General features: G+C 41.7%; 1 protein-coding gene across 2 annotated transcripts in view; it reads left to right on the top strand.

The window, feature by feature from the left end:
• Positions 1-1,675: 1,675 nt before the first annotated feature.
• CARD11 (caspase recruitment domain family member 11) overlaps positions 1,676-21,668 on the top strand; it is a 44,926-nt gene continuing 24,933 nt past the window's right edge. The window contains exon 1 of one of the 2 annotated variants that reach the window (XM_064673185.1): positions 1,676-2,257. In XM_064673185.1, coding sequence (XP_064529255.1) covers positions 2,245-2,257 — 13 coding nt within the window. In that variant the 5' untranslated portion in view covers positions 1,676-2,244. The remainder of the gene's footprint in view (positions 2,258-21,668) is intronic. The other variant, XM_064673184.1, reaches the window with a different exon arrangement.

The following is a 21,668-nucleotide window of genomic DNA, read 5'->3' as shown; positions in this document are numbered from 1 at the left end:
TCACCTGTGCTGTTGTCACATGGATAGATTTTTTTTTGGGCTGCTCAAAGCAGGAGGATTTCCTGCACCTTGTCACATGCAGCTCCAAGTTTGTTCAACAGGGAATTTTGGTAAAGTTGCACGTGAATATCAGTAGCCCAAAACAGTATAGTCCTCACTGGAAAAAAATTGATAGGGACATAGTGTGTTCTGCTATTGTTCAGCCAGAGACAGAAATTCCTGCCTTCCTTAATCTTGGAGAAATCTTGGTTTAGAGAACTGTAATTCCTTCCAGAATTCCTTTCAGTGTCAACTTTACAGATAAACTTACACTCTCACTAGTGCAGGTACAGGTACAAACATGTGAAACTAGAGAAAAAATCAGGGAGAACTGAGGCAGAGCTGCTCTCCACATTTTGCTCCCTCGTGATTTTTGCAGGATTCAGGCTTTCAGTTTGCTAAGACCACTTTTGCATGTTATTGTAACAACACTTTGAGCCATGTATTTTCTCCCTCACATTTCCTCTTCTCACTTTATCATCTCACTTCCTCCATTCTGTTGTCTTTGACGCCCCTGTATCCTTTGATAGTTTTTCCACTGTTCTTTTACACTTATTTCCGTTTGTTGTGTTTTCTTTTATTCTCTACCAACTATTTTTTCCTTTCTCATTCTCTTACTCCATTACTGTCATTGTGCTTTTCCACCCCCCACATTCCTAAGTTATCTATCATACGTCGCTTATGCTTATTGTCCCTTGTGTTTCTGCTTTTATTTCTGTGATTTCCTCTCAGGAAATAAAAACACATCCATATATACATAGTTGCTTTCTTCTGGTCACCCTCAAAGGAAAACAACCTTGCAAAAATTCAGGGAGCAGAATGTATTCCAGACTGGTGAGCTTTGCAATCACCCTCACAAACACACATCCTTATTACACTCATATAACTCTTCCTTCAAGTGGTCTTTTCTCTGATCCTCACACATCCAGAAACTATTCCTGACTCCAGTGAGGCCTCACCTGTGCACATCTGCCCAGTGCAAAGGTAAAGCCTCGGGAGCAACCGGGACCACAACGGCATCTGTGCCTTGTTTTCCCCCTTGGGATTAAATAGGCAGCAGCAGAACAGGAACCAGTACATCATGCAAGGTGTTCAGGCTTAGGATCCCTGAGCAGGGTGGCAGCAGCACTGAAGGATGTTTCTAGAAGTGATGGTGACTCCTCGTCCCACAGTGAGGGCAGGGACTGGCTCCATTGGTTTGCCTGTGGTGGGAGGCTCCTGGTTGCAGCCTAGAGGTGAATGTCCTCAGTGAGACCCACCAACAGGGGGGTTTGCATGTTGGCCTTAAACCTGGAGTCCAGCACTGAAGCAATACAAGATACTGTGGCTTCTTTGTGTCGGCAAAACTTCCTTTGGAAAATGCATTGTTTAAATTATCATTCAACTGCAAAATAATCTAATGCATAAAGTAAACACTGTTGACTACCTTTCTAGCAGAAGCACCTACTAATAAAATAGATGGTTTCTTGAAAAAACTTTGAAACCTCGGGAAAACCCAGAACTCCTTCTGCCTGGAACTGTTGTTCTCGAAACTGTTTTCTTCAGTTCTTTCTTTCTTTTTCCTTTCCCTCCTGCTTTCCACCAGCGTGTGCCCTGAGATGCTCTGTGGTGGGAGAGGCAGAGCAGCAGCAAGGCTGGCTTTCAGCATGTCCCCTTTTGGCTGAGGGAACATGGAATTCTGGAGAGCTGGCAGCGAGGCAGTGGAGCCAGGCTGCTTTCTCTGTCTGAACCAGGCTTTGCGCTGCCGCTGCCTCTGCCCACTGCTCTTCCCGGGGAAGGGGCAAAGGTGCCCCTTCATTTGCTTGCACGGTGCTTGGGGCTCTGCTGTCACCTGTGTGCAGAGTCATTTGCAAACAGGCTCTATCGCTGGGGAGCAGAAATGTGTTTTTTTCAAACCCTAAGCAGATTTATAGTCTGGTTTCCTGTCAGATCTTTGCATTTTCCTTCTCTGCCCCTCCCAGTCTCTGACACACTTTTTCTTACTTTCTGTGTGGCTCTTTGCTCGTTCTGACACCGGTGCACCAGATTCTCCTGAAACTTTTGTCCTTAAGGGGCCAGGGGTTGCTTTGCTCCTTGTGTTTCCTTTACTTTTCAACCTCTGCAGAGCACAAATAACCTCTCCAAGACTCTTGGAAATACAATTGCATGGAGGAGACGTAGAGAGTTTCAGCCTGCAGCAGCTGCAGCGAGACAGCCCGGTCACTCATGAGCACCCAAGGTAAGGAAAGCAGCTGTCAGAGCAGCTCCACCTCCCTGACCAGCACAGAACTTGGCTCTGACCACTGCAAGTTCCACCTTTTGTTGTTTTTGAGTTGATTTTCAAGATGGTGTTTCTTTGGAAGTGGCTGCATTCACATCTTCCGTGCCCCCAACAGCAACGATTCTTGGAGCCCCGGGTTCAGGGAGGCAAACAGGCTGTGGCTGGAGGTGCAAACGTGTTCTTAAAGGAGGAGTCCACTGGGAAGGAGAGTTGACATGGAGGTCTGGAGAGGGCAGATGAAAGGACTGGTCTGCAAGGAATTTCTGGTTCTGCCCATAGCGTGTTGTGCCTTAGCCTTTTCTTTAAATCTCTTCACTGAGATTTGTGATTTCTGTCAACTAATAAATCTTTCTTGTTCTTTTTTTTCTCTTTTAATCTGTTCTTCACACTTCCTTTATTCTATTCTCAACCCTATGTATCTCCTATTATCTTTTTCACCATCTTCTTATGCCTGTTTTTCATCAAGTGTGTTTTCTGTGTGACAAACATTTCCCTTGTTGGTTCCTTTCCTTTCCCTCTGCCTTCTCTTTCATGCCTGTGCAAGACTGTACATCCTCCTCCAAGTTCTTAATCTTTGTCTCCTTCCCCTCTGTCAGTTCCTTCGTGTTCTGGTGTTCCTCTTTCCCAGTGTTCCTCTAGCTTCACACACACACTCCTACTTCCCGCTCCATCCTCTCTCATGCACATTGTGTATTTTGCACACACAGTGGTGTTGTCTTTCCACTGGGTTGTCCTTGCACACACATCTCTGTCCTGTCTGTCATGTACATGTACAGGATTTGCAGATTTGGGGGGTGCATCCCAAAATACAAGACTTCTACGCTTCCTTCCACTTCTCAGACTCACATTTAGTCATTCACAGCAAATAACCACTGTCATCCTGTGTCTCTGTTTCTGTCTCAAAACTACACCTTTCTAACACCTATAATACCCCTCTGCTTCCTCTCCACTCCCAAACACAGCATGCCCTGACTTTGTGTATTCTATCCCTTCTCTTTCTACTATCCCACTGCTTCCTATCTCCTCACTACAACTCTCCATCAGGTTTCTCTACCTGTTTTTATCTTGATGTTGCATTCAAATTAGGAGGAACTACTGATGCATATGGGCTTACTTTCTGCTGCCTTACCATGCCCACTGTGTCCTTGCAGATAAACTGGAGGAACTATTGCAGTCTCCCAGCTCCCCTTTCCTCTGCAGACTATGCAACCTGCAGCAGAGGAAGAGCTTAGCAATGGGATTGAAAGTAGATGAAAAAATGGGAGAGCACAATGCAAATTGTCTTTGGAAAGCTGTAAAAAAACCCAGTTCTAGTGGTTGATAAGCCTTTTTACTAAACTTAATAGACTTTTTGACTTCCTGCCCCACAGCAGAACTTCTGGTCTGACATTTGGCGGAGTTTTTGTCCTTTTGATTCCTTGTGGAATCCTTGTGGGATTCCAAGTCTCAGAGGTAGAGGTTCTCAACTTTAGCGCTGTGGTGGGAGTAACTTTGCTCCTAGGATCTGGAAACAGTTCATTTCTTTTATACCAGTTATATTGGTGAGTCACCAAGATCAGGCATGGCTGAAAACTGCATCCAAGAACAATAGCAGGTATTATTCCTTGCTGAATTTTGTAAACTTTGAATCAGATGTGACAAATAAGTACATTTCTTTGATGAAGCATTTTAGCCTCACCTTCTTAAGCAGGACCATTGAGACCGAAGATTTATTTCTGTGGATGTTCCAGTGCAGGCTTTTGGGAACTGAGGAAGGATCACTTATTAAATTCAGCTGAATTAATAAGAGAATTATTATGTGGGAGAATTCTCTTCAGCGATCTGTCCTGCTCTCTCAAATTGTCCCTCTCCTTATGAGTGAAAGGAGCTTAAATTTTATGTTTGCAATTATAATATATCCTTTCTGATTCAGAGCTGAAAACTGTGGCCTTTGAGCTGTGAGCATTCTCTTCTGAATACAGAAATGGGTACATTAAAATATCTTTGCCTTTCGGATCTTGCAAAAAGTCCGCAAGTCTAGAACAATAAAATAAGAGCTCATTTTATACATAGAGGTCTAACATGACTCTTTCTTACTTTGTTACAAGTCACCTTGTGCTGTGAACAGCACTTGTGTTCCTTTGAGTCATTCTACAAAACTTGTTGATTTTGTGCTTTTCTTTTCTTCAGCATTTTGTGCCCTCATTACTGGTTCTTTTTGTAAAGGCTTGATGTCTCCCAGAAATAAATTGACTGAGCCAACACCTCTTCTCTCTCTTCCTCCTTTTTCTTTTGCATCATGATAGTTTGCTGTATGTTGTGTTAAAAATAAGCATTGTCCAAGTTGGGTTGTGACATTTGCAAGAGGATCTGGAGCCAGAAATTTTATTTTTCTGTGTGTGTGTATGTCTAGTTTCTTGAATCATGGTTCTGGCAAAGGAGAAATTTCAGCTGGAAAGAGCCTGGGAACTTTCTATCCTACCCAGCAAATCCTGTATTGAAAGAGCCAACCTCAGAACAGAAATTCAGAATCATGTTTGACTCCCTGTTCTTTTGCAAATAATGATTTCCAGTTAGATTTTACTCTGAATTAAGAGAACAATAAACTTTCAACATGTGTGAAAAGAGAGAACCATCTGACTGCATGTATCTGTTAAAATGAAAGGCAATTTGAACCTTCTCTGGAAGGATATATCCCAAATAACTGGGATGTGCTGAAGAAATCTGAATGCCATGTACCAAACCACCTCGGTTTATCTGCTGTTCCTTGGTGAAGCTTTTCATCAGGTGTATGGAATGATTGCTCAGAGAGGATGAAATCCATAGAGATCATGAAATCCATAGAGATCATCTCCCAATATCATGTCTCTGTTACTGAGAAAGAACAAGGTACCCACTTGTTAGCAGATGCCTCAACTCTCTCTTTGATATTGAAATACATGTTTCATGAGATATAAATCCTTCACTTAGATGTGGTCATTACATGTGTAACTATGAAATTTGACTTATGGCAGCTTTCTTTGTCAGTAGCCTCCATAGCAGTCTAAACCTAAAAGCACAAGGAATATGGGACCAGGCCTTGTGATTTTTAAACTGGAGGGTGAAACCATAAACCTCACCAAATTTAGTCAAGTGTTGACAGTGGTATCAGAGAGAAATTCTTTCTATCGCCTGTTTTGTCCCTGCTGTCTGTAGGATTTGCATTTGCAGAACACTGTCTGCTCTGCTGCAAATCCAGTATCTGCAGTGAATCTGCAATTCCTCTTTCAGAACAAATGATGGGGTTTTCTCAGGTGTACATGTAACGAGATTCTCCACTTCCTCCCTTCCCCCAAATTCTCTCTTAAGTGCTGCCTTCACCCTCTAGTCTGGATCAGTTATTTAATGGCAATGAACATTTTCAAGGAAGGTAACCTTTCTGCTTGTGATTTGTTCAAGGACTCTGGAATTATAATGGTTGCTGTCAAATGTATATAATTGGTCTCTGTGGCACACATCCAACTGGTGATAAAAGCTTCCTTCTCTCTGCTGCTTTTGTCTGTATTCTCTCCCTATATCATCCTCTCACTTCTGCTCCTCTCAGGCAAGAGGAGAAGACAGTGCCAGGCTGTTTAAAGTGCAGTTTGACAAAGCAGCAGCTCTGCCATATTCCCTGTCATGGAGTGTCCCAGCTGTGGGCAGTGAGTTTGGCTGGAGGTTTGCTCACTGACTTGGGTTAAACATGAAGGTCTTCTCTGAACTTTGATTTCTAACACTTTTCTTCCTTCATAACCTTCTGCCAAATAGTTGGGCTCTAGGAATGGTGATAGTTTGTGAGTACCATGAATTCTCATGCTTAATGATCTACATGGGGTGCCTGTAACATTTCACCAGCAGGTAAGAACTTTGTACTTTCTCATACAAAAAGCAAACACATGGGGTTTTTTTTCACAGCCTGTAAAAGCACACTACTTACAGCACCAAAAATTGGCAACCTGGTGTGCACTGTCTGCTGCTGAACATGGAGAGAGGAGAATATTCCTGTTAAGTTAGTCCTGCAAAACCCCTTTTATCTTCAGGGCTGGATGGGGCATTACTTTCTGATGCCATCTACTTCAGTGAATCTGTTTAGCAGCTCAAGAGGAAAAAGAAATTTGTCAAATCTCTCTGGAAATCTATCGGAAATGTCAAATGGAATGCTATAACATTCTGGTTTTGTCAAAAGGATAAATGTATATACAGCTGTGTATGTGATATTATTTGCAGTAATTGTTGCCTCAGTGAATTTGTCTGTGTGAAGTAACTTGGTGTGGTGTTAAGGGATATGTTTGTTCTGGTCCCTGTGGCCAGTTTGGCCTTACACAAAGATACCTGTTATTTGCCCAAGTCAGTCCTGGTTTTTGTAGTTCAGGGGAGAATCAGCTTCAGTGTAGCCAAGGAAAAGATTCCCACCAGCCTCCTGAGCACTGGGTGTTTGCTGGCAAATTCTCCTCAGGTTGTAATTGAGATGCTGAAGAGTAAATGTAACATAAGGTTTCTGTTTAAACTGGGATAAGGATTTTGTTTTTGCTTTTTGAATGCAGAAAAGGCTGTGTGCTAGCACTACATATCTGGTTATCATTAGCAGTTAATGGATTGTTTCAATTTCATTTTTATAGCTCTATATGTGTATAAACATTTCCAATCTATCTGTGCCCATATTTGAAATCAGGATGAGTATGTTTAATAGGTTGTTACACATACTTAAGATATTTGAGCACAAAAGTAAGTTCCTCCAAGGTTTGAAACACTAATAAAGACACCTTTCAAATATTTCCTTCTGGAAATTTCGATTCCTGAGAAAAATGGGAAAACACCCAAAGGCTGTTTTAACTCGTTTTCTGAAGATTAAACCAAATACATTTCCAAACTACAGTGGAAATGGTGATTGAAACTTTTCTCCTTGATCATGAACGGAGAGATTATCACGTAATAAGATCATTTGAAAGCTTTTGGCTTTTAAATCTCAATTAAAATACCAGTGACCTACACTACTCACTGATCAAGCAGGTCCATTCATAGAGTCTGTGTTTAAAAGAACTTTCCTCCCTGGTCGCAATTCTGACCCAAAGTCTACTGGTGCATCCCAGTCTTTCACAAGAACAGTGTCACAGTGTCTTTCCAGCATCTGCTTCCTGCATCTCTGTTTCCTGGCTTTTTCTGAGTCATAGAATTATTTGGGTTGGAAAAGACCTTTAAGATCTGTAAGTCAGACCATTAACCCAGCACTGCCAAATCCAACACTAAATCGTGCCTCTGAGCATCACATCAAGGTAGTTGCCATTCCATATGTTTTTTGAGGTAATTAGTGAGATCATCAAACTTATTTCACTAATGATTTGCACTGACTGAAAATACAAATTTCCATAAATTTTCCCCACCACCTTAACTGTTGCTGAGCTGATTTTCTCCTGAGAAAAAAACCCCCAAGCTTAAGATAAGACTCTTCCCTGCTACTGCACTGCTGTTCTTCCTTCACAGTTCCTGCCAAAGTTAAGTCAGAATACGTCTCAATATTTGATTGTTTAAGAAGATTTTGGGTGTGTTTCATCCTTTCAGTAACAGATTCCTGTATTTCCAGTTACATATTTTTCAGGAGCACCCAAGACTAACAGGTTTTATTGTAGAAGGTTTCATTTCCTTCTGTCTTTTATTCTCTCATTTTTGCAATTTATGCCACGAAAGATATCGATGTAGTATGAAACAGAAAATATTTAAACTTTTGTGTCAGGAAAGAAAAGAGTTGTTTGAGAAAAATTAAGGAGTTTTACATTTCCTGTAAGGCTGGAAACACTGAATTGGTTGGGATTTTTAATCTGCAAGTCCGTGGCCTGAAGGAAAAGTGATACTTGGGTATTTTCATATAGAGTGTTACACTACAGAATGGTGGGTTTGTGACTCATCCATATCCATACTGAGAGCAGCTTCCAGGCAGTTTTGCTGGATTAAATGCTATTGACAGCAACACCTTCACTGAATCACTGAACAACAAGGGTTGCACACCTGGGAGGATGGTGTCTGGCTCGATATTTGCCTTAGAAGCCATGTGAGAATACAGTATCAGGAAGGATGGAAGCTTTTCACCTGCAAGGAACAACGGGAAAATGCTGTGTCTGAGACAGAAATGATCAGAATTTGAATGCCCTTTTGAAGGCTGTGGATTTATTGAGAAGCTACTGATACACTGTAGTATGTGCTGCAATGCAGGAAAATGTAAACTCATTGCAACTGCATCATTATAGCATGATAATAGTGCAGAAATCCAGAGCTATTTGAGCAGGATGATATTAGAAATCTTGGATGCATTTAGAAATCTTGGCTATTAAATATAATGCTGTCAGCACAGATCTAGCAGAGTCTCTGCACAAAGGGAGTGAGCGTAAAGATGATTTGAACATTCAACTACTGCGAGGAAAGAACATGAGAAAAGGCACAGGGTGGTTTGTTATTGCTCCTTTTGTCCTCACAAGACATCCCAAGCCCTCTCTCCCCTCAAACTGACCGGTTTGTCTGACTCACCTCACTTGCCTTGTTTAATATCTCCTTTCCTCTTCCTCCCTGATTCTGATTCCCAGCCCATATAAGGCAGATGCATCAGGTGAGAGAAGGGAACTGCCAAACTTCTCTGTGTACAGCAGACTCCAGAGCTGAAGGCATCAGTCACCTCCTTTGTGACTGATCCTCTGGGAAATGAAGCAAAGCATCAAGCACAGCAAATCAAGAAAAAACTCTGCGTGAAGGCAGAGACAGGCCATTGTGCCTTGGCAAGGGCTCTGACCTCACTGACAGAGTCATATGTTCAGCTGGGATATTCTTCCACTTCTTTTCTCCTGTGGAGAATGCTTAACACAAACAGTTGGCTGCACAGTACAGGTTGTTCAGGTTGTTGTACTGGGTTTCAGACAACGTGGTCCAAAACTGACCCTCTGGCTGTGCATCTAGAGCTGCTGGAAAGGGTCAGATCAGAGCATCAGGTTCTGTGGGCTGGGCAATGACACATCCTGGCCTTCTGTATTATGTTCTTTGTGGGTAAAAATGAGTTCCTGCCCACCGTCCCCCTCCCCTCATGAAGGCACTGAGCTCTGTAACCTCAGACCAGAAATTTGTTCTACCACAAATTTGACCTTATGCAAGTCCAAGAGAAAATGCCCAGCTGTCTGTTGCTTAAACCAGCAATCCTTATTTCCTCCAGAGAAAAACCCAGTGAGTGGAATGAGTGCCTTCTGATGGTTGGATGTGGGTTCTAAGCCACCAGCTGGACCATTCTGTCCTGAAAAGGAACAGCAACATTTTTGGCTAAGTGCCAAAAGCTTGCACATAAAAATCCAAAAGGAGCATATGGTTATTGCTTTAAACTTGCCTTATTCTTTTAAAATATGCTTTACCAGAATTATTCATTTCAGATTCTCAAACTGTGGAGTGAGAAAGTTTAAGTTCCTTTTTTTTTTTCCTTGCTAGGGTGAGTGACATCATAAATATTAGAAAGAAACAAAGAGTTATTTCAGGAATTTGGACTGGGATAAGTTTGATTTATAGAGACTGACATCACCACTCCACTGAAGATACCAGGGGCTGTGATGTTTGAAGAAAGCTGTTTGTCCTTGCTCAGCTCACCTCAGCTCTACCAATCACCTCATCACCAGCATTGCTGACAAAATGTCCAGTGTTCCCCAAGTCAGTCTTGGCAATGACATCTCTGGGTTGTGGCTGTTTGCTACTGCAAGTGAATGACCATGTAACAGCAACATAAAATTGTCCTGATGTATTTAAGTAACCAGGACCAGCACTATAAAGCCCTTTTTACCCCAGAGAATTGAGAGCAGCCAAGGGGCAATGCCCACTCACAGAGTTACTCCTCAAGCTCTTCTAGCTATCTGGGAATTATTAGTAATTAGTGGCTCTCAGGACAGGTCCTGTAAACACTTCCTCCTACACTGACTTGCTGTGAACAATTTCAGTGTCACTCTAAGGAGAAAGTGCACTTTTGTGGTTACTGCAGCTCAGCAGCCCTTGCAGAGCTCTCCCACGGTCCTTGCCCTCGTCCCCACGAGTCCTGTCTCCTGGGATGGTCTGTGTGAGGTGCTCCCTCTCCCAGGCTCCTCGTGGAGCAGCAGTAGGACACCTGTCCCTGCCTTCAGCCCAGGTAATTGTGCTGCTGTGCAGGGGAATGTCCTCGTGTGACCCCCTCACACAGACGTGGGTGGGCAAAGTCAGAGCAAGAGCTCCTGACCTCTCGAGAACTGCAGGGAGAAGATGGCAGAGATACCTCACAGTGGCAGAACCTCACCAGCAATGCCACCCTCGGTGCTGATGTCAGCCAGGACGTGGCTTCTAGGAGTGCTAACAATGAAAAGGCTGGACACATTCCTATTTGAAGAGGCTTTTAAAATTCTCCATATGCTTCCTTTAAAAAAATTCCTTTAATCTTCCTGATGTTTGCAGTACCCTGGAGAATAATGAGAGTTCTCTTCTCAGTTGATGAGTCTATTGCTTTTACAGGATTGGAAACACTTGCTGACCTGAGTAGCTTATGACAAAACAGGATTTTGAATTCAGATCCAACTTGCTCTGCCTTGCTTCTTTTTCTAATCCAGAGTGAACCTTATCTATTGTTATTTTGTATTTCACGTGATGCTGGAGTAATTACTGCCACAGAGGATAGAAGGGCCTTGCTATCAGAGAAGGAAACCTGTGAACACAGCACATCATTCTTAAAATACCTGAAACGTGGGTGGAGGAGAGCAGGAGTTAAACTGGCTCCTGCATAACACTGGTTTTGTTTTACACTTTGTGTTCCATCCCTGGGCCTAATTCCTCAGTCTTGTCTTCCACGGTGACTTCGTTAGCAATGAGATGCTAATTAAATTTCATATTTATGATTAGAAAATAAAATCATTGGACCTTTTTTTAAATAGATTTTTATGAGTTTTGGCTCAGTTAGCTGAGTCAGCAGCATGGATTCTGCAAGACTGAACTCACCGGCTTTGGGGAAAAAAAAAAAAAAAGATAAATAGAGCAACTAATGATGAAAGGAGAGTCTAATCTAAAACCTCATACAGTTTCTACACTGTATTAGCTTTTGAGCATAAGAAAAATAAATTTGTTTTGGTTCCTCCTAGAAATAAATACTGTTAGTCATGTAGAAAGAACCCTTCTTTTATTATGTCTCAGAGGGTTCAAAGCTTAAAATGTCACTTAATTCTTAAAATCTCAGCTGTGGCTGTAGAAAATAGGCTGAAAAGGGGTTGATGCATCAGCAGTGTTTGCCATCACCTGTTAGCTGGCAAAATATTTATTTCACAGCTTCAGAAGGGTTAGACTTAACACAGGTAAGTGCTGACACACGGCATCTGCCCCCTTCCCTGTGGAATGTGTACTGCTGGAGAGTTTATCCAACACCAGAGAATCAGAGCTACCTAAATACTGCTGCCAGCCAGATTTATAGGCACTATATAGAGCAGTTCCCTATTCATGTAAAAATTAGCACCTCACAAAGCTTTAAAGGCCCATTTTCCAATACTTAGAATTTGAAGGATGTTCCAGTTGTGAGAAGATTTTTGAAAGGGCTCAGCTTCAATTTAGGCGTGTACAAAAGACCTGATTTTAAGAAGTGTTTAACGCTCAGCAGCTCTGTGATTCATAGCACTATCTTAGCCCACACTCTGAGGCAAATCTTACAAAAATCTGGCCATTTATTTTGATGCCTAAATACCACCTGCACTCTTTGAAAACCTGACCCTAATTACGAGCTGTGCCCTTGAGTGGGAATGAGAAATAGGGGAAATCAATCCTCCTGCGTGGGAGCCATTTGCTGGTGCTCATCTCGTGTGTAACCTCACTGCAGACACAAATGCAACACTGCTTTTAAAACTAAGGCTTTTCTGCACATTCTGCAAATGATTTTGTTGTCAGCTTGTGCTCAGGAATTGTTGTGCTTCAAGGCATAAGTTTGGAGAATAAAACACAACTTCCCCTGACTTTGAGTTGGTTACCACCCTTCATAACATCAGACACCTCCTCAAGATGAGGGTTTGGGTGCAAATAATCCTGAAAATCTAACTTTTGTAATATTGCTTGTAGATGCTGTTTAAAAAGCAGCTGCCCATGCTTAAAGACTGGGATGGTCACAAATGGAATGTAACTCTGGCACCACTTCACAATTGTTATTTCCACAAATATTTATTTCCACAGTCAGCAGAGAATTCAGTACAGTTCTCATACTTCTTATGTTGACTTGTGCTCAAGAACCACACCAGGTGAAGACAGATAGTCAGATTTATTGCTATTTTAGTACTTCACTTCTTTGGTCTTTACAAAAAAATACACATTAACCATGAACTGAACCGGCCAGAGTTTCCTGATGAGACCAGAGTTTAGTCTCTTCCCATGGTTAGTTAATTCTTCTGGGATAAATTTTCCACATGAAAGCTTTACAATATTTTATTCTCTATCACCAGAGCAAAGGGTTTAGCTATGGAGAGAGCAACAGAAGACGCTTAATTCCTCCTTGCAATGCTTTGAAGGTAGAAAATATAGAATTGACAAGTATTTGGTATTATCTCTTCCCCAAGACAGCAAGACAAGGTCATGGAGACATTACCACTGCAGAAATAATGTAGAGACAATGTGAAAACAGACAATTTTTGCTATAAATTGCTGCAGAAGTGACTTACAGGAGCCTTCCTGCAGGTCAGAGAGGGAATTGTCTCTCTCTTTTCCAGGGATTGCTCTCCTGCTCTTAATTGCAGCCTTATGGTGAGGTTTCTTTGGTGGCATGGCATGGCTGAGAAAACCCAACTGTGCTACCTGCAGGAAAAAGGGACCTGTTTGAGGAGCTCCTCAGGCCCTTCCTGCTCCATGCAGAGCACACAGCTCTGTGGCTGGGACAGCACTTCCTCTAAGACTTTCCTCTGCGGGGGTGTCGTGTTTGAAAGTTACCCACACCCTCTGTTCAGAAGAAAAGGGAAGTAAGGCAGCCCCCAGAACCTTTCTGTCTGCTATTTATAGACAGGAGCTTGAGAGAGGGGATGGTGGGTGTTGTGTTTCCGGGGCTACGTGACACAGTCCCACAACACTGGTGCAGAAAGAGAGAGGACACAGAGCAAGGGGAAGACGAGGTGACCAGCAAGCATAGGTGGGAACAACCTATTCATAAAACAAGTACAACCATTTCCATGTGAAAGGAAAATTCTAATTTCCAGAGCTCCTTCTGATTCCTGGTGGGGGTTTGCCCTTCCTAGGCCAGGCTGCTGTGATCTCTTGTAGACTTTTTCTTGTCAAACAGCCTCCAATTTTCCTCTGTGTGTGTTGAGCACAGCTGGCTGAGATGCTCATGAAGATTTAAGCAAACCTGCAAGGATTTGGTCAATGAGTAGAGCATCAAGGACCATGGCAGACTGTGACTAGGAGTGAAGTTTACTTCTTCCGGTGACTTTGAGGTGGAAAGGCTACAGGTATTTGTTATATTGGTATGTTTGTTGTTGTTCAAGCTTCAGTGGAGCTGCATGTGCAAGAGAGCAGCCTGTTCTTTGAAATTAGAGTCTGTTTTAAAGTAATAGTTACCAACGGGTCACAAAAAGGAATAATGTGGACATGTCTGTTGTCTGTACATGAAGCTGTGCTTTTACATAAAATTATACCTTTGCACGGTGCATTTAAGATATTTAACTGAAACATATTCTCATCACAATCAGTGCTCTTACAAGTCAGTGAACAGTTTGCATGTGGGTTGTTTTTCATGTGTTTGAAGTAGTTTGTTAAGGTTGATCTTAATATGAAGGTTATGAGAGTTGGCTTCTTATTTGTTCTTTCATTATATTTTCTGTATTTTGACTAACTGTAGGATTCTTTAACAGCATGAAGCACTGACAGGGGAGGCTTACCTGGCTATTAGGACAAGGTTTTCACCAGAGGGTGGTTGGGCACTGGAACAGGCTCCCAAGGGAAGTGGTCACAGCCTGACAGATTTCAAGAAGCATTTGGACAACAACCTCAGGCTCATGGTGTGATCTTTGAGTTGTCCTGTGCAGGGCCAGCAGTTGGACACGATGATCCTTGTGGGTCCATTCCCACTCAGGAGTTTCTATGATTCTTCATGTAGGGTTCTATCTTAATTTTTTGCCATGTTATAAAGCTTGCTATATGAAATATTATTTTCAAACTTTCTTGGGCCATGGTGAATCACAGTGAGATTATCTGGCAGTATTCAAGACTGGAGTGTGACCTTTTCTGTTTTAAGAATGGCCTACACATTTACTGTCAGTTGTTTCTGAATTTGGAGGTTGTTAAACCAGAGTGCAGTCCTCTCCTGGAACATGTTCTGCGTTATCCTTTGACTGTTTGGAGACAAGAATATCACCTGCAAAGAGTCATTATCTGGCTGTGTGGAATATGTTCTTCTCTGAGGATTTTTTGTTATTTTTTTTTAAGTTGTGTAATAGAAGAGTTTGCAGAAAGGGGCAGCTTTTTTAAGAAACGGACTAAGTAGGAGTTTGTTTGGCAGAGCTACACTCCTTTCTCTATTCCTGTTTTATGTTACTTGTGTTAATAGAAGTGAAGTGTTAATAACACCGATAAGAATCAGGCTGGCTGTGCAAGGGTACATATCAAATAATGAACCTTTGTCCTCACCAGGTTCTTATGTAGCTCAGTCCATGGAAATCCCTCCCAACACTGGCTCTCTGTACCACAGAATGTGCTGGGGTTTGTAATGCAAGCACACATTTTACCAGGACCTGAGGTCATCAAAGCCATTTGCACCTTTGGGCAACTTGAATTTTTAATTCAGGGTTCCTCCTAAGCACCCAGGGCTGTGTGCTTGCCCCCAGCTGTGCCTCTTCCTCCTCCTCCTGAGCTGGTGAGAATCTCATTATCAGTTGTAAAAACGGAGTGAGTCAGTCTCAAGGAAAAATGGACCTGGGACCTGGTAATGACTCCTGAGGGGTTTGTTGGGCCAACACTGTCATGAGCCCTCTGCAGCCTGAGGATGGCAGCTTCTTCCTCAGATCTTGGCTTTCAGCACACATTAGTTGGAAGGAAGTGCTTGTGTCAGTAGCTGATGCTCCAGAACAGAGGGCCAGCTCTATAAACATATTTGTCCACTGTCAGCACAGCAATTGCTGTTGCCCTCCTCATCATCATGCAGAGCAGGATGGAGCATGTGCAGATTACAGCATTTGTTAAATGTCAGGTGCTCACTCTCCACTGCTGCTTTGCAAATCCTTTAAAACAGATGCACTGAAGTCCTGTGGTAAATTATTTTTTTAAATTATTTTTCCATTATCTTGATTTGCATGCTCAGAAGTAACACTGATTTCTAATGTGTGGCAGGTCCTTCCCTACTTATTCCTTCATTTGCTTTACACCCCACGTTCCTTGCCTTTGCCTTTACTAAGCCTTTCCTGTTCCCATCTCTGTCTCACTTGTGTTCCTCACTTTCATTCTGAGTCCCCCTCTTTCTAACTTTCTTTTTCTTTTCCTGCTCGCTTTTTATATTTCCTTTCCCCTTGACCTCACCATTTTTCATCCTCCAATCTTGTCTTTTTCTCCCCTCTTCACTTTTTTTCTCCACCTCTCATTGCTCATCTCTCTCATTTCTCATTTAATTTTACATGTATTATCATTGAAATGGTATCACTGGCAGTTTCTGAAACCTGGGAGTCAGATTCTCAAACAGTATGTGAGAACAGAGTAATTTCCATCGAATCACCAGTGTAAGTATTGACATCAGAAGGGTCAAATCTCTCTCCATAGGCCCTGGAGGAACCCAGTGACCAGGAGAGGCTTGAAACCAACCTTCAGAGGGCATTCCAAGGTGGGAGTATAAAATGATGGAAGGATGTTTTGAACAGAGCATTTGGCATTCACTAGAGAGGAACTAGGTTTCTAAATTAAAACACCTGCCTAATTCAAACTGGTGAGATGGATCCACCCCCCGAAATTGCTCCTCTATCAGTAGTGCTTAGACAGGGTGTTATTGCTGGAGGTAAAACAGCTTCACTGTATGTAGGAAATAGTGACACACAGAAAAGTGACAGTTGTCAAAACATCATTTAACCATATTTGTAGAGGAGTATTTTTCCATCCTCTTTGTTTATTGTTGATAATAAGTGCTCTACAACCACACCTGATTGAGTGCTGCATGTTGGAGGCAGCACAACCTGCTGTGGGTTTGCCATTGAGGCAAAATGAGTCATTTCCTTCCTCCCAGATCAGATGATAGGAACTCTGAGGCTCTGAAGCTGCCAGACTTGAGGAAGATGTAGACTAGACACTCTCAGCAGGTGGAGTGCAAAATGGGAAAGCACAGATCTCAGTCTTTTATGAATAGAAATCATTACAGAGTCCTAATAAGTTTTACTGCACTGATTAGGGTCTTTTCAACGATGTTTCGTTGGGAAGAACAGCATTATTGATGTGTAAATAGTTTTTTCCTGCAGAAAGTGATAGGTATTGTAAAGAATTTAATTTGCAATTTCAGAACAGGCAAAAGTTCAATGTAGTCAGTGTGGAATTCAGTGCCAGGGTTGTTCAGCTCTTAGGCAGTATTAGCCTGCAATATTGAGAACTTGTCTGTCTTTGTTGCACACAGTGTTTTCTGGTTTAGGTGATACTGAGCAAACTGTTGAGTGTCCTGACTAACAATACTAATAACTGATCCCTGCTTTATGTATGTGTTACCCTTTCCTTTATTTTTCTGAGACAGAGTTTTATATGGATCTGTTCCTAGGAAAGTAAATAAAGACAAAGAAAGAGATAATTAAAGAGAGTTCCTAGAGTATTAATTCTTCTGGCCGGCTTCTGTTAGGACAGGAATAGTTGATTAGACACAAATCTCTGATTTATTCCATTGCTTCCTTTTTTTCATCAGAGAGCAGAGATACTGAATGAGAGTAACATGATAAAATTCTTCATTTTTTTCTCTCACTTGGTTGTTGAGCTTATAGTTATGAAAATAAAGGGAATTTTCCTTCTGTCCTCTGAAGCCAGATGAATATGCCTCCAGAGCTCTCTGAACCAGTTAGGAGAGTTGGTTTTGGTTACTTCTATCTCTCTTCTGTTCAAAAAATGGGAGTACTGTTCATTACTGTGGCTCTCATCTGGCTTCACCTCACTGAAGCCTTGCAGCTCTGCTGGTGTTTGGGGTTTCTTTTGTAGGCTGTGTGTAACAGGAAGATTGACTCAATGGAATTGAATAGGATACTTTTGTGCAAAAATAATCCTATTTCGTGTTTAAAGCCTCCTGCTCTTCTATTACTTTGGTATCTCTTATTCTATATTTTTTCTTTTATGTATTTTGTTGAAATAAGTAAGCTGGTTGAATATTTTCTTTAAAAAAGGGGTTCTGAGATAGACAGAATGGTTCTTTCCATATACACTGTGACCCAAAACAGAAATACAGCCCAGCTCATCCAGCAGTGCTGTGGCTTCAGAAAGTGTTCTGGGGCCTGCAAAGTATAAACTAATAAAATTTCACTAATAATAAATGTTTTTCTAGGGCCTTCCCATCTTGGTGGTTCCATGTGCTTTGCAATCACTAATTTGCAAGTCCTACCTTGTCATAAACATACCTATTACCAGCCTTGTTTTCAGGTGGGGACACTGAGGTAGAAAGAATGAATACAAAGTGCAAATTCCTAAAGGCAGGTGAAGACACTGTCTCCTCTCCTTTGGGAGCCCAGGTGTAGACACCTGCATTGAAAAAAATTACAAGTATAGGTAAGCAAATTTAGTCTTTTTTATCAACGTTTAAGCCTTTTAAAAGTGGTTTTCAGTACCACAGAACATCCAGCAGTGCCACCAAAATAATTGGAAACTGCTGGTATTCAGCATTTTGGAAAGCCCGTAGGGCACACAGAGCTCTCCTGTCCTGAAGCAAAGGAATATAATTTCCTTATCACACTTTAAACTGTGACTTTCCTCTAAAAGTAAAAATAGCTCTAAATCCCTTTGTGGTTTTGTGGTTCTCTGATGCTGCAAATCTGCACACATCCACACAAGCAGCTTTTGAGAAAATCACCCAGTTGTTATACTTTGTCATGTGAGGTGCTGTACAAACTTGAGGGAGAAAGGGCATTGCCCCATGGAATCTAGAGATGTGCAGGGGGAGAGGGTGTAATGCAACACCCTCAAAATGCTGAGGTTTAGAGTGTTATTTTCATCTTTATTTTTGGTTTAAAGTGTGATGATTTATATGTCATTCTTTCCTGGTTTATATACACATATTTAGTATTTGCCATAAACTTCTATTCTTATTAATGTATGATTTGCAAAACATTTTGTGTGCTGTGGTTTCTTTTTAAATTCTGCCAGTCTGTGAACATCTGTGACAAACGCAGAAGTCCAAAACTCTCCAGTTGATTACCTGTTCCAAAACAAACTTCCTCCTGCTTCTCAGCACGAGGACAAAACCCTTTTTTTTTCATATTCCACAAAGGAGATATCAGGAAATCAGAAACCCGAGCTGCAACCTGCATCTGCAGTCTGCTGCACGGGGATTCCTCAGTATTGACAGGCTGACAGGAATTCAGAGCACGGGGATGCAAATAATTAAACGGCTGAAGGGTTAATTTCTGCACCATCACGAAACAAATCAAGAAAAAAAAAAAAAAAAGAAGCTTTAGATGTGACCTGATGATGAGGACTTTATAGAACCCCTGGGTCTGAAGCCTGCAGGCTTTATTCCCTTGATCAGCAGAGAGTGTCACTGACATATGAGAGTGTGGAGTCTGAGTGAGAACAGGGAGCAGCTTCAACTACAAGGTGATTTGTTCTGCTGAAAAATATAACAGAAAAAATAGCAAACACATAGAACAATTCATTTGTGTGTAACAGGAGAGGGATAGTCCCTTGGAGAGAAAAGGAGACAAGGAAGCAGAGTGTTCCTTTTAATGTAAAAAGGGATTCTCTCTTTTGTCTGTGTCTACAGAGACCTCTGAAATAGATGGAACTAGCTGAGATTATTACTGGATTAAGCTCTCCTGCAGTTAAAAGCAATTTTGTGTACTAACTACCAAAAGGAGCAGCAGGAGAACAATTTTTTAACTGCTGTGGTGATTCTGATTTCTTTTTGGTTAATGCCTATTGAAGTCAGTCCAAGTCTGTGACTTCACACCTGTGATTTGTAATGGATGCCATAGTATTTCTATGACATATCACAACTCCTGAATGTGTTAGGTTACAGCTCAAGAGGTGTTGGAATCAGAAAGTAGACAATGATGATAAAAATCAGGTTAAATAAGTGATTACACATTTGAAAAAAAAATTAAATCTGTCATTTTTAATTTTATAAGTGAAAACAAGTTTTCTGCAATATCATCATATGAACAAAGGACAGAATAAGGGAATAAGGGCCTTTAAATGCCTAGAAAATGCATGTGCTGCTGAAAAACTTTTGAAATTAAAGCCAGTAATACAAAACCTTTATTGGTTTCCCACTGAGTTTTAGTTGTTACATGTGGGTTTTTGACCAGCACACCAAAATTCCCACCAATAGCAAACATTTTGTTTCCTATTCAGTATTATATTAAATACTAAATCAAATAACTATTTGCTCATTAAGAGGGGTGCTGCACTAATATCAGCTGTCCATGGCTATTTTCTCTGGAGTGGCTCCACAGGACAGTGGAGTTATGTGGGGGTTGTGCACCAGCCTGGCCAAAGAAACACAACAAAGGCAATGCCTGAAGCTCTAGGAGAGAGAGGAGTGATCCCTCTTACACCTCCCTGGCAGGGGATGAACAGCACAGGGAGTTAGGACAGAGCTCAGCTGTCCTTCTGGCATTTCCAAGGTGGAATTCCAGAGAAGAAAGTAAAAGGAAGATTCTGACATTCCTACAGGGCAGTGAAGGACCACTCCACTAAATGTCATTTCTCAGGGCTTGCTCCTGATAATAGACTGTGTTTAACAGGAGTTTGCTACCAGAAATCTCCTTTTAGAATTCTTAGCCACTCATGCAATATACTTATTACTTTCCCATTAAACATTATGTCCCCAAAATAACAGTATGGATGTATTATGCCCATACACGAGGGACTATTTGATAAAGGTATTTTTAATGTCAGGTAAAAAAAAAAAGCGTGTTCATGTTGAGAATTACGCTGATGAGTGAACTCTTCTTGGAATCATTTAATGGAGAAATCCCTTACTAATGTCCTGAGGGAACTGCTGACAGTGTGCAATAATTTCTGGTTCAGTGCAGCAGATTACAGGATATCTTGCATTTTATGGAATTCAGGCAAGTGCTTCCTTTGCACTCTGAGGTCCATCTGTGAGCTCCCTGCTGCACTCCAGAATTAAAGGGCCTGCCACACTCCTTTTTTTAGCTGCAGAAGGTGGCTGTGGCTGTGAGATGACTGAGGTACTGTGTGACCTTCTGCTTCACTGCCTTCTACTCCCAAAAGTTCACCTTCTCCAATTATGTGGTATTTGTTAAATTCACCTTTGAAGTGAAATACAGTTACTTCCAGAATAAGTGGTGGAGAGTGAGGTTCATGAGAATGTGTGTGGACTTCAGATGAGGCTCTTTCACCTTCAGCATTCCTCCCACTGCTACCAGCTTTAGAAAGCTTATTTTCTGTTGTTTTACCTTTATTATGATTGTTCCTGCAGTGTCATCTTTACCCTGCACAAATATTGTGGCTTTCAGTGAGAATTTCATGCAGCTTGTGTGGAGTTCATAAGACCAGGGAGGTTTTTCCCACAGCTACAGCCAGGCCCCCATGATTCTGGATCCCAATGAGCAGCCCTGGTCTTCTTCACCCTCTGAGGACCATTGTCTCTCGAAGAACATTTAATAGCAGCCACTGGAGTAATGAATCTACAGAGCAAATGCAGAATAAGTGGTTCCCAAAATGTGAAACTGCAATGGAAAGAACTCTGGGAAAGCTGCTGGAGTACAGGAGAAGAGCAGAGCTCCTGGCAATTCTTCTCTAAGCTGTCCATACTATGAAGAACCCATCCAAACTTTTCTCATAGGGATATTGAAACCCAGACTATGATTTTTGACAAATCGGGGAAACTTTTAAAAGCAAGGAGAGAGCATGCTTTTTTTTTTTTTTTTTTTTTTTTTTTTTTTTTTTTTTTTTGTAGGAATATTCTAGATTTCATCATGCAAGAACACTGACAAACACACTATTTAGCAGATTAGCACTTTTGGCTTTAGTTTTCAAAACGAGCCCTTGGCTTTACAGTTTACAAGCTGGTTTTGCCCAGGGATGCTCAGTGTAACACAGGCTGCTGTGCAGTTCCTGAAGCTGGAAGCTGAGAAAAACATGTTGCTTTTGAGGTCTTTAGTTACTGATTACCAGCAAAGCTTCATAAAGCACAGCTCTCGTCTCCTATGACCCAAGAACTGCACGTTCTTGTTTCACC

The sequence above is a fragment of the Pseudopipra pipra genome, chromosome 16, assembly GCF_036250125.1.
Source record: "Pseudopipra pipra isolate bDixPip1 chromosome 16, bDixPip1.hap1, whole genome shotgun sequence".
NCBI lineage: Eukaryota > Metazoa > Chordata > Aves > Passeriformes > Pipridae > Pseudopipra > Pseudopipra pipra.
The sequence above is the reverse complement of the archived record's forward strand: the minus strand, read 5'-3'. Positions and strand labels throughout refer to the sequence as shown.